Here is a 13644-nt window from a genome sequence, read left to right as displayed (position 1 = left end):
GTCAATGAAGTCCAAAATGTAATCCTGTTCCTCTGGTCGTGTGAAAGATAGAGGGAGGACCACTGATCTCACTACTATAGTGATGACCCCTATATGTGGACTTGCCCTTGCTCGGGCCTTGGCTTGGAAGTCTGAGCAAAGGTCATAGAGGGACTGATCCTGATTGAGAACCCTGGTGTCTCTTACTCTCTGATCGGTAGTGCAAATTATAATTGCTCCAGGTAAATTTTGCATTTTTACTCTGCTTTCCTTTTATCTTTTCCCTTACAGCACTTTTTCCGTTCCTTCGTCCAGTCTTTGAAATATTAAATCTCTCTGTGTTTCCAAAAAATGCTGTGAATTTTATCACAAAATCTATAAAAAGGATGAAAGAAAGTCGCCTCAAAGATAAAGAAACGGTAAAATCTGGTGGTGGTGACATGAGGGTGTTCACCTTTTGGTAATTTATTGAGCTGTATACACACGACTTATGCACATCTCAGCATTTTTAAAGGTAGGTAGAGAACTACAGATTTTAGAGTAGAAGAGTTCTAAACTTTGGGGGTAAATAAATATGTAATTTACCTTTGGGGGTAAGTTCTTTGGGGAAGAAGATAAGAAAATGAGTCAGAGAGAAATGTTTAAGTTTAAAATAGGTGTGCCAATTAGTATATCACTGCATAAATATTGTTGAGCTAAGACTTTACCAATTCCCTTCAATAAATTGTCAAAGGATAAAAATTACTGTTTATAAGTGATTTTACTCATATTTCACCAAATATTAGATTGGCAAAGAATCACTTCAAATCCGATCCTCCTATTTTATAGATTTTCCAATGGAATGCCCCATCAGGCACCTGGCGGAGTGTAGTCTGTGTTAAATTTGAGCCCTCTCATAGGCTGGAGTGGGCAGGGGTCTTCTGCTGACAATGAGGCTGCAAGCTGGTTAAGCCAGCTTTGCCTCATGAGGCCTGGAGGCCAGCACAAGGATGTCTGCAGGTCAGGGGGACAGGGCTGGGTATCCCAGGAAAGCACTGAAAGCTGTGTAGCAATCTGGAAGGATGGGGCTCTTGAAGGTGCTTCTACAAAAGCTGCCAGTGAACTCTGCAAATGTCTGGGTATTAATTTATGTGGCCGTTCCTTAAGAATTAAAGCTGGAGGGAGAAAAAGATTGAGGTTTTTTCTTCTTGCTCTCCTGAGCAAACAGGTATGACAGGAGAGAGAGCAGGTAACTCTTTGGTTAAGATGCCGTTTCAAAAACCAGAGAAACCAAAGATCAGAGAGAGTGAGGACCAAAAAGCAGATGGACATGATGGCTGGGTTTCTCTCAGGGAAACATCATGATCTCCAAGATTTGTAGGTGGATGTTTTGGTCACTGAGGACTTAGTCAGTACTCGTCAGCCTTCTGCTCTTTAAGGGGTCGTCTTCTCAGGGAAGAGGTGTGAAATATGCGCTCCTGATTTATCTCTGACTTCACAGGTGACTTTCAGTCGTTGAAATTTCTCTTTCTGCTTCTAGCACCGAGTGGATCTTCTTCAGCTGATGATTAACTCTCAGAATTCCAAAGAAATTGGCACCCATAAAGGTAACCAGGGAGAGCTTACGAGGGGCCGCTGTGGGGAGGCGCAGAGCTAGGGTGTGGTTCTAAAAATGTGCAGGAAGTTTTCCAGGCAGCTGGAGATTTTTGCCAAATTGAAGGAAGACACGTGGTCAGACAGAAATGGTAGCCAGAGGTACTTTCTAGAAGTACGCAGGCACAACCTTGTTCAGAGCTCGAAGGGCAAGTATAACAAGGATGTCATGCCCATCAGTCAGTCATGGTCTGTGGATCACCTACAGCCGAACCTCTGGGGAGCTTGTTTCCAATGTCAATTCTCAGGCTCCTCTGGACCCAATGAGTCAGAACCTCTGCCTGGAAATTTGCATCAAGACTTCATCCCATCAGGAGGAACATTGCCCCAGTGTTGATGACCTTAACTTGGAACACTTGGTTAAAGTTGTGTTCACTAGCTTAGTCTACTGTAAAGTTCAATTTTTTCCTTTGTCATTAACAAGCAGCTGGTGGGAGAAACCTTTGAGACTGGAAATATAGTGTTCCTCTTCAAATTGTCACCCACTAGTTTTACCATCCATGGATGGTTTTTGACTGAAAACTTCATTACTGTGATGTTTGCAAAATGAATTTGTAATTTCATCATTCTTCTGTATTTATCAGTTGATGTTCTATTTTAAGGGAGAGCTTTCCATTCTCCCCCATCATTTATTTATTTATCTATATCAGTACATTCTCATGTGTAATTTAGTCTCATATCTTTTTTTTTAACATCTTTATTGTAGTATAATTGCTTTACAATGGTGTGTTAGTTTCTGCTTTATAACAAAGTGAATCAGTTATACATATACATATGTTCCCATATTTCTTCCCTCTTGCATCTCCCTCCCTCCCACCCTCCTTATCCCACCCCTCTAGGTAGACACAAAGCACCGAGCTGATCTCCCTGTGCTATGCGGCTGCTTCCCACTAGCTATCTATTTTATGTTTGGTAGTGTATATATGTCCATGCCACTTTCTTACTTCGTCCCAGCTTACCCTTCCCCCTCCCCCTATCCTCAAGTCCATTCTCTAGTAGGTCTGTGTCTTTATTCCCATCTTGCCCCTAGGCTCTTCATGAGCTTTTTTTTTCTTTCCTTAGATTCCATATATATGTGTTAGCATACAGTATTTGTTTTTCTCTTTCTGACTTACTTTACTCTGTATGATAGACTCTAGGTCCATCCACCTCACTACAAATAACTCAATTTCATTTCTTTTTATGGCTGAGTAATACTCCATTGTATATATGTGCCACATCTTCTTTATCCATTCATCTGTCGATGGACACTTAGGTTGCTTCCATGTCCTGGCTATTGTAAATAGTGCTACAATGAACATTGTGGTACATGACTCTTTTTGAATTATGGTTTTCTCAAGGTATATGCCCAGTAGTGGGATTGCTGGGTCATATGGTAGTTCTATTTTTAATTTTTTAAGGAACCTCCATACTGTTCTCCATAGTGGCTGTATCAATTTACATTGCCACCAACACTGCAAGAAGGTTCCCTTTTCCCCACACACTCTCCAGCATTTATTGTTTGTAGATTTTTTGATGATGGCCATTCTGACCGGTGTGAGATGATATCTTATTGTAGTTTTGATTTGCATTTCTCTAATGATTAATGATGTTGAGCATTCTTTCATGTGTTTGTTGGCAATCTGTATATCTTCTTTGGAGAAATGTCTATTTAGGTCTTCTGCCCATTTTTGCATTGGGTTGTTTGTTTTTTTGACATTGAGCTGCATGAGCTGCTTGTAAATTTTGGAGATTAATCCTTTGTCAGTTGCTTCATTTGCAAATATTTTCTCCCATTCTGAGGGTTGTCTTTTGGTCTTGTTTATGGTTTCCTTTGCTGTGCAAAAGCTTTGAAGTTTCATTAGGTCCCATTTGTTTATTTTTGTTTTTATTTCCATTTCTCTAGGAAGTGGGTCAAAAAGGATCTTGCTGTGATTGATGTCATAGAGTGTTCTGCCTATGTTTTCCTCTAAGAGTTTGATAGTGTCTGGCCTTACATTTAGGTCTTTAATCCATTTTGAGTTTATTTTTGTGTATAGTGTTAGGGAGTGTTCTAATGTCATACTTTTACATGTACCTGTACAGTTTTCCCAGCACCACTTATTGAAGAGGCTGTCTTTTCTCCACTGTATATTCTTGCCTCCTTTACCAAAGATAAGGTGACCATATGTGCATGGGTTTATCTCTGGGCTTTCTATCCTGTTCCATTGATTTATATTCCTGTTTTTGTGCCAGTACCATACTGTCTTGATTACTGTAGCTTTGTAGTATAGTCTGAAGTCAGGGAGCCTGATTCTTCCAGCTCTGTTTTTTGTTCTCAAGATTGCTTTGGTTATTCGGGGTCTTTTGTGTTTCCATACAAATTGTGAAATTTTTTGTTCTAGTTCTGTGAAAAATGCCATTGGTAGTTTGATAGGGATTGCATTAAATCTGTAGATTGCTTTGGGTAGTATAGTCATTTTCACAACGTTGATTCTTCCAATCCAAGAACATGGTATATCTCTCCATCTATTTGTATCATCTTTAATTTCTTTCATCAGTGTCTTATAATTTTCTGCATACAGGTTTTTTGTCTCCTTAGGTAGGTTTATTCCTAGATATTTTATTCTTTTTGTTGCAATGGTAAATGGGAGTGTTTTCTTAATTTCACTTTCAGATCTTTCATCATTAGTTTATTCTCATATCATTTTTAACTTTGATTCTAAAATTCTCTCAGGTTTGCCCACTGGATCCCTTTTAAGTAGGCTCCTGTATCCTGTTTTATTTCTTTTTTTATTCTTAAATGGTTTTTTTTCCACTAGACTATTCTTAGAGCAGTTTGGTTCACAGCAAAATTGAGGGGAAAGTACAGAGATTTCAAACATACATCCTCCCCCCACCTACACACAGCCTCTTCCACTATCAAAAGATCACATCAAAGTACAATTGTTACAGTCAATGAACCTACACTGACATATTATTACCACCAAAAGTCCATAGTTTACATTAGTGTTCATTCTTGGTGTTGTCCTTTTTATGGGTTTTGACAAATGTACAATGATGTGTATCTACCATTATAGTATATAGAGTATCATTTTCTGAGAACTTCCTCGCTTTCTTTTTTTTTATTGGAGTATAGTTGCTTTACAATATTGTGTTAGTTTCTGCTGTACAATGAAGTGAATCAGGTATATGTATACATATATCCCCTCCCTCTTGGACGTCCTTCCCATCCCCCACCATCCCGCCCAACTAGGTCATCACAGAGCACCGAGCTGAGCTCCCTGTGCTATACTGCAGGGTCCCGCTAGCTATCTATTTTACATATGGTAGTGTATTTATGTCAAACCTAATCTCCCAATTTGTCCCACCCTCCCCTTTCCCCCTGTGTCCACGTGTCCATTCTCTACATCTGTGTCTCTATTCTGATGCAAGACGTTCCAGGTATCTATTCTGTTTCCCTTAACTAGTCCTGAAAGGAGCTCTGGTTTCCTTTAGTGAGAAAGTGTATTTAGAAATCAAAACCTGGGATCTAGGAGTGTTCATTTCTACTATGGTTTCTTTGCTTCTACGTCCTTTCGGTGGACAAAGATAAGACCATCAAACATATCATCAAATATATTTACACAAGACTGATGAACATAAGTATTTCTTTTTTTTTGTTTGCTTGGTTTTTAAAATTTATTTTATTTATTTATTTTTGGCTGCGTTGGGTCTTTGTCGTTGCGCCTGGGCTTTCTCTAGTTGTAGCGAACGGGGCCTACTCTTCATTGCGGTGCACGGACTTCTCACTGCGGTGGCTTCTCTTGTTGTGGAGCACGGGGTCTAGGTGCACAGACGTCAGTAGTTGTGGCACGGGCTCAGTAGTTGTGGCACATGGACTTAGTTGCTCTGCGGCATGTGGGATCTTCCTGGACCAGGGCTCGAACCCATGTCCCCTGCATTGGCAGGTGGACTCTTAACCACTGTGCCACCAGGGGAGCCCCAAGTATTTCTATATCTACTCATAACCAGTGATGTGAACAGAACGTCTCTTTAAAACAAGAATGCCCTCGTTTTTAGTTTATTTCCATGATATGAATACTCACACTTGGTTAATTTCAAGATACCAATGGTTTGACAACCATCTCACAATATTGTTAGATTTTTACAGATTGATTCTTGAGAGAGGAATGAGATGACTCTAGCACACCACTATAAATATATGCACAACTATGTCCCTGTCTATCTATCTGTCTATCTATCTATCTACTTATCTATCTATCTGACATCTATCTAACTACATGGTCCAATACAAATTTCCGTAGGAAATATTCTATATCTGCACTGTTCAATACAGTAATCACTAGACATGTGGCTATTGAACATATGGGTAATGCCACAGAAGAACTAAATGTTAAATTGTACTTAATTTTAATCAATTAAAATTTAAATTAAATAGCCACATATTAGACAGTACAGCTCGAAACTTTTAGTGTCCTAGGGTTTATGCTAACTGGGGGGAAAGAATTTGATAGTTGAATTTACCCACAACTGCTTCACAGAAATCATCATGGGGAAATCAGAACTCTGTAGATCTTTCTTCCACACATTTTGTATTGTTTCAGTTGTGAATTACATGATTGGGCAGGTACCATGTTGATCTGAGTGTTCTAAGTATCTAGTATAGTCCCATCAAATAGATTGGAGCCTGACCATGCTTGGATTTTCTCAGGAGAAAATAAAAATGGAGACCAATTTATAATCACAAGGGCTGTTTGCTGAGCACAAGGGAGAGCAAAGAGAGGGGGCTTGTACTGAGGAAGATGACATTCAGGTCATGATTGAATAAGCATTGCTAATTCCACTCCCTGGGTCCTATTTTTCTATATTGTATGCTGGCCAATGCCCTTCTAAGGACACATTCTTTCTTCTGCTATTTTAATGCCATTGATTAGACTAGGATCAATCGGCACTCTTCTAGCTTTTTTTTTTTTTTTTCTGTAGTTTCTATATATCTGTGATCATCCATTTGAAGACTTGTGCCCCAAGTCTTCTATCAATTTTCCCTACAGTACAGCCTTAGTATTGCAAACTTTCTCAAAAAAATTCATGTTATACTTTAGCTAGAATAATATAATTTTTTAAAGGAAAAACATGGCTACCCCATACTGTTTGTAGCTAAAGTGCATTTAGGATTCTCCAAGGGGCATACTGATAATGCTGTGTGTGTTAGACAGAAATGCTATGTCTTGAAATTACTCAGCTGTGTTGGTGGAGACTGTGGCATAACCAGGAGCAGAGGGCCAAGTATAGTACAGACCTTGAGGAAAAAGTGGATTAAGAAAAGTTTTGCCTGTTTCTGGCTCTGTAAAACAGACATGAGAGTGCAAACCACTCCCAGTTTTGCTCTGAATTGCTTTTCCATTTTTTTCCCTAGGGATTTGGGAGTCTCATTGGGATTTCTCATCCTCTAACTTGTGATGTTTTATATTGACATGCTTTACCTACAATGTCTCTCCTCCCCTTTTAGCTCTGTCTGACCCAGAAATGGTGGCCCAAGGTATTATCTTTATTTTTGGTGGCTATGAGCCCACTGCTGAGGCTCTCTCCTTCCTTTTCTATGAATTGGCCACTCACCCTGACATCCAGCAGAAGCTGCAGGAAGAGATTGACGCAGCTCTCCCCAGTAAGGTGAGTGATGATACCTGGAGAGGGAGGGGGAAAGTGAAGCCTTAGCACAAATGTCTCCTTGCCACTTCTCAGGAGATTTTTGCAAAAAGCATAAGTATCAAAGTTTTCACTTGTGCTATTTAGGAAGGACCTCAAGAGTCAAGCACAAAGGGGGAAAACGTAGGTAATGCGTACTACTCACAGAAATATAAGTGGTTTGAAACAAGTGCTGGTCCTGGCATATCAGTTATCACAATAATGCCACATAAAGATCACAAAACCTCGGGGCTTCCCTGGTGGCGCAGTGGTTGAGAGTCCGCCTGCCAAGGCAGGGGACACGGGTTCATGCCCCGGTCTGGGAAGATCCCACATACCGAGGAGCGGCTGGGCCCGTGAGCCACGGCCGCTGAGTCTGCGCATCTGGAGCCTGTGCTCCGCAATGGGAGAGGCCCACGTGCCGCAAAAAAAATAAAATAAAATAAATCACAAAAGCTCAGTGGCATCTAACAGTAAGCATCTGTCGCTCTAGTGCCCACATAGTTATCTGCTGACATTGGCTGGACTTGCTTGGTTCTGGCCCTTGGCTGATCTAGGCTGGCCTTGTCTAAGCTGGCTAGGCTGACTCAACTCCACACTTGCTTCTCCTGCCTCTCAGTCTCCACCTGTCTACTTCTCAAGGCAATGGTAGATGGCAAGAACCAAAAGTCCAATCATATGGGTGATTTTCAAAACTCTCCTAGCATCACACTTAGCCAGATTTCCACTGGTGTAAAGCAAACCACCTGGCCAACCCCAGAGTCAGGATGGGAGGGAACCACAGAGGTAGGTGGCAAAGGGCATGGACCCAGGAAGGGCTGGAGAACTGGGACCATTAATTCAGTCTACCGCCCTGGGTACACTGCAGACTAGGAGGAGCCTCGGAACAACAAAGGGCTTAAAGTAGGAAACAGAGGACGTGAGTTTGAGTCCTGGCTGTGGTTTTGGACAAATTTTATCACCTTTCAGGGTCCTGGGTCCTTCAAATATAAGGTAAGGATAGATTGTAGTGCCTAACTAAATTAGAGATGATCTGTCTTCTCTGGTAAACCACATATTGCAATTCTTTTCATTGTAATAAGATGGTCACCAGGCAAGAGAGAATTGCTAAAGCATTGTCTTCTTCCTCTTTTATAATAATACAATGACAAGAGCACTATTGGCCAACATTTGCTTTTTTACTATATGTGTCTGTTCTAGATGCTATTTATAAACGAATCTAACCTTCATAAGATTCTGTATAAGTCAGGAGAAGCTAGGTTATGCCTCAGTAACAGGTTAGCCCTCAAATCTCAGTGGCTTTACAGAGCAGAGGTTTACTTCTAACCCACATCTACATGACCAACATGGATTGTTAGTGGAGGATGGGAGAGGGCAGCTCTGCTCCACAGCGTTACTCGGGGATACAGGCTAAGAGGCTCCACCTTCCTGTAGCTACCTTATCTGGAACATGAGGACTTCCTGTTGTCTGGGGAATAAGGGACTCGAGCGTTGCTCACTGGCTTTTCAAATGATTTGTCCCCGAACTGACATAATCGCCTCGGTTCACAGCCCATTGGCAAAGCTGGTTTCCTGTAACTTCAAGTGGGCTGGGAAATGCAGGGACTACGTGGATACTGGGTGAGCAGTGAGTGTGTCTGCCACACAAGCCTTTGAAGTGTCAACTCTAATTATCTCCATGTGACGTTTCAGAAACCTGAGCGACAGAGAGATGAAGTACTTTCACATACTAGCCGTGTACCTAGTGGTGAAAACGCCAACCTATGTGCCAGGGTGTCTGTCTCCTGAGCCAACTCTCACCCTCTACAATGTTGCCCCTTAAATATAACCCCACGTGACAGCCACGTGCCACCCCCACTGGTCTCAGATCTCTGCCAAGAGTGGAATTCTTTGTGGTGTGAGGAGAGCTGGCCTCTGGGGCTGCAGTGGCTTGTTTAGACCTTCAGACCTTAACAGTCACCCCTGAAGGGACCATAGGAGACTGTTCCAGCAACAGAGGCTGTGGCTGAGAGTAGGGTTCTCATCCTCTTGTAACTTTCCCTGGATCTGAAATTGTGTTCCTTGTAGCACCCAATCTTGCTCTTTGTTTTTGTATTTGGTTTAGAAAGGAACTCGTTTCTCCCTAAATTATTTATAGAGTTTTAACATCATAAAGTATTTTCAGATTTTATAGGTATAGTCAAAAGAATGAGTAAACGAGATTTCTCAGGTAAAAATTTTATGCTGAGTAGAGGATTTGCACTTATACATTTCTTCCCTTGGTACAGATGTGTGGCCTCACTTTCAAAAGGAAACAGTGACTTTGGCCTATTTCACTTAAGACTAAGGGTCATAGTCTATTAGTCATGTTTGTTCTCGTGAGAAAGAAAATACACTAGCTGATAACGTGCGGGATTTCAGGCCCTGTTTAGGGGATTGTCCCAATGTTCTCGTAGAGTCATAACCACTCCACACATCTCAGTGGGCCACTGAGCAGGTCAAAAGACATGATAGATATTATAACATCTATAAATGTTAAGGTCCTTTACCAGTTGAAATTATTCTCTGGAGCTCCTACCATTTCAATAGGACTATTTAGACTGAGTTGAAGTTTGATCCCAATCTCAATTTATCAAAATCTATTTCTTTCTTCCAGGCACCTCCCACCTATGAGTCCCTGGAACAGATGGAATATCTTGACATGGTGTTGAATGAATCTCTCAGATTACTCCCACTTACTGCTAGACTTGAGAGAGTCTGTAAGAAAGATGTGGAAGTCCATGGGGTGTTGATTCCCAAAGGGACAGTGGTGATGGTGCCACTCTTCACTATTCACAGAGATCCAGAACACTGGCCAGAGCCTGAGGAGTTCCGTCCTGAAAGGTAGGAGAACCCAGGGAAGGGAACCCTCTCTGATCCAGAGTGGTTCCAGCATATTAGACGCCTCTTGCTGTAGGAGACAAATGAGCGATTGTACCATCATTTATTTGTGCCTCTTTTTAGTGTTTGATGTTTTTTCTTAATATAAGAGTGATCATTGTGCGAATCAAATTTTACAAACTGTGGACTAGAAAAAAGAATTATAGCTGTCTGCATTCCTAATACCTTAAGATAAGCCTCATTGATAATGTGATGTATGTCCGCATGGACATTTGTCTAGGCATATATAGATTTTTTAAACTAGAATGGTAGTATATTTAATTTGGTTTTGAACTGCTTACTTGATTTCACAGTAAACTATAAACAACATTCTATGTGAATTTGTGTGTGTGTCTAGCTATCTAGCTATCTCTCTCTATATATAATTATATAAGTGATTATATGCATATGCCGTAATTTACGTAACCACTATCTTATTTGAGGTGTATAGGCCTTTTATTTCCTTTAAGTTTTTCTGTCCCTTCTCCTTAGCTCTTTGGATTCATCACTAATGTTCCCACATTCCATATTTTTAAACACTGGCTACATTTCCTCTAGCGTTATTGTGAGAGTGCAGGCTGGGACCTAGAGGTCTCATCCCCGGTGGTTCAGGCAGCCTCACTGAGGACCGAGGTGCACACAGGTGCCCTGGTTCTTCTGTGGCTGCACACCTGGGCCAGTCCCTTCTACCTCAGTACTTGGTGACCTTCCAAAGAGAAGTCCTCTGCTCTCTAGACGTCTGAGACTTCCTCCTTGGAGGGGTTGAGCATCCTCTTTGGGAATTCAGAGTCAAGGTCTGGCTTCAGTACAGTTTGGACTCTGGAAAGAGTGGATGCTTTCCCACTTATTGTACAGTGAGCAAAATTTGAGATGAATAATTTAGGGCAGTAGCTGGGATCTAGACTTTTATGAGCCCCTGACTATAAGCTCCCTGATGGCAAGGACTTTATCTTGTTCGCCCTAGTGTCCTGAGTGCCAGCATCACCTCTACACATAGCACTTCTTGAAACAGGAAGTTGGAGTGGACCAAGTCCTCTGTTTTCTGGCCCAGGGAACCTCCGTGTTTCCCTGAAGCTCAGTAGCTCCCTCTCCTGCAGCTTCACGAGCCTAAGACCAGAGACCACTCACCGTTATTTCTTTTTTGCTGTTGTTCATTTTGGTTCACTTTATTTATTTTTTATTGGCGTATAGTTGCTTTACAATGTTGTGTTAGTTTCTGCTGCACAGCAAAGTGAATCAGCTGTATGTATACCTATATCTCCTCCCTCTTGGACCTCCCTCCCCCCCATCCCACCCATCTAGGTCATCACAGAGCACAGAGCTGAGCTCCCTGGGCTGTACTGCAGGTTGCCACTAGCTAGCTATTTTACACATGGTAGTGTATTTATGTTAATCCTCATCTCCCAGTTCGTTTTTGATTCATTCAGTCCTCAAGCAGAGAGTTAGTGCTCACCTGCGTGTCAGGGACTCGGCCAGGCAGCGAGAAATCCAAATGTTTACAAAAAAGCCTATCATGGAGAATTTTTGACGTATGCACAAATATATTCTATAGGCACTAGCCTGTGGAGGACTTTTGATGTATCTATATGTGCCCATTCCCTGCCCAACAACCATCCCACGTCTCTGCTCCATCCACATGCTACTGCTACCCTCCTCCATCTACCCATATTATTTGAGGTCACAGTGTCTGTAAATATTCCAAAATGTTTTGCAAAGTAGGGACTCTTTAAGATATACATAATCGCAATGCTATTATCACTTTCCACAATTCCATATTTTTCCTTAATATATTCAAATACTGAGGAGTCAAAGTTGAATAAAACAGAGGTCTAACCATCAAGGAATTTAGAGGCTAGTGGAACAGATAGACAAGGAAATCAGTGGTTAGTCTATAGTAGCGTCATACAGTTATGGAGATGTGACCTAAGCATTCTGTGCTGTGGGGGAGACAGACAGACAGACAGACACAAGGGGACGGGAAGGAAGGGAATACAAGGGGGAAATGACAATTTAAGTCCTGGGAGCTGATTCTCCTGCTGCCTTCCCCCATGAGCACATGACCGACATAAGTGTGCATGGAGGCAGGAACCCACGTTTCCTTCAATCAGTTCAGAGCACGAACATCTCACTGCCTGAACGTAAATTTAGTGTTTAGAGAGAAATTTGTTTTTAAACAGCATTCATCTCATCTCCTCAACAGGACTGAAAGCTCCTGTAGGGTCCGGGGAATGGGAAGGATCTGGAGTTTACCTTTCTCATAGCAAAATCACCACAGCAGGATTCAATGACTAGCTCACACAGGCATCCCTAATGCTACTAGTTGAGTGTTTAAGTTAAGCCTCAGACTTTGAGCTCTTGTGGGTTTTCTGTTTCGTTAATTTGTTTCATTTACTGTTGTGGAACCAGGTTCAGTAAGGAGAACAAGGAGAGCAGAAATCCTTACACATACATGCCTTTTGGAACTGGACCCCGAAACTGCATTGGTATGAGACTTGGTATCATGAACATGAAACTTGCTGTTATCAAAGTCCTGCAGAACCTCTCCTTCAAACCTTGCAAAGAAACACAGGTCAGACAGTTACCTAGCTGCATTAATTGTGTTTATTGTGAGTTTTTAAAACTGATATAGATAGATAGATATCATATATATATGCACACACACACACATACACACACATATATGAATGTGTTCTATTCAAGGAATAATTTGTCATATTGGACATGAATGTATTTGGAGCCATCTGTGACCTTTAAGTGTCCTTCAGCTCTGGATGGCTAAGCCTGTGGCTTTCTAATGATCCAACCATAAAGGTCATCTAGAGTCAATGCAGTTAGCATGACATGATTCTTGGCAGTCTTTTGAACCTCAGCAATGTTTTAAATTTCATTTCAAGTCCACCGGAAGGAAGGGGAAGTGTGTGCACAGTCATGAGAGCACACACTGAAAAGTCATGGCTCTTCAGTGATGCTCTTCTCCACCAGAACTTACAGAAGCTCTCCTGGCAGTGGTTCTCAGCCTCTGCTTGTATAATGAAATTACTGTGGTGCTTTAAAAAATCCTGATGCCTAGGTCATCTCATTTATTCTAAAATAATTCGCCTGGAGTGTGGCATTCAAACCACTCCCGCGGATTCTCCTGTGTAGCCACGGTGAGAACCCCTGATGGAAAGCATTTCTGCCAGATGTGAAGGACTCCCACAGCCCCCTCACCTTCCAGGGGTCCTGCTGCCATCAAGATGGGGCTCCCTGGGCTTCCCTGGTGGCTCAGTGGTTGAGAGTCCGCCTGCCAATGCAGGGGACACGGGTTCGTGCCCTGGTCCGGGAAGATCCCACATACCGCGGAGCGGCTGGGCCCGTGAGCCATGGCTGCTGAGCCTGCGCGTCCGGAGCCTGTGCTCTGCAACGGGAGAGGCCACAACAGTGAGAGGCCCGCGTACCGCAAAAAAAAAAAAAAAAAAAAAAAGATGGGCTCCCTTTACATTCTAATAA

General features: G+C 42.0%; 1 protein-coding gene across 1 annotated transcript in view; it reads left to right on the top strand.

The window, feature by feature from the left end:
* Window positions 1–13644, top strand: part of LOC307197870 (cytochrome P450 3A29-like) — a gene marked incomplete at both ends in the record, with an annotated part of 29309 nt that overhangs the window by 13547 nt on the left and 2118 nt on the right. Inside the window, 5 exons of the mRNA XM_079944357.1 lie at window positions 271–398; window positions 1499–1565; window positions 7082–7242; window positions 9893–10119; window positions 12562–12724. Of these exons, the coding sequence (XP_079800483.1) occupies window positions 271–398; window positions 1499–1565; window positions 7082–7242; window positions 9893–10119; window positions 12562–12724 (746 nt within the window). The remainder of the gene's footprint in view (window positions 1–270; window positions 399–1498; window positions 1566–7081; window positions 7243–9892; window positions 10120–12561; window positions 12725–13644) is intronic.

Source organism: Stenella coeruleoalba (assembly GCF_951394435.1).
Source record: "Stenella coeruleoalba genome assembly, chromosome: 15".
NCBI lineage: Eukaryota > Metazoa > Chordata > Mammalia > Artiodactyla > Delphinidae > Stenella > Stenella coeruleoalba.
The sequence above is the reverse complement of the archived record's forward strand: the minus strand, read 5'-3'. Positions and strand labels throughout refer to the sequence as shown.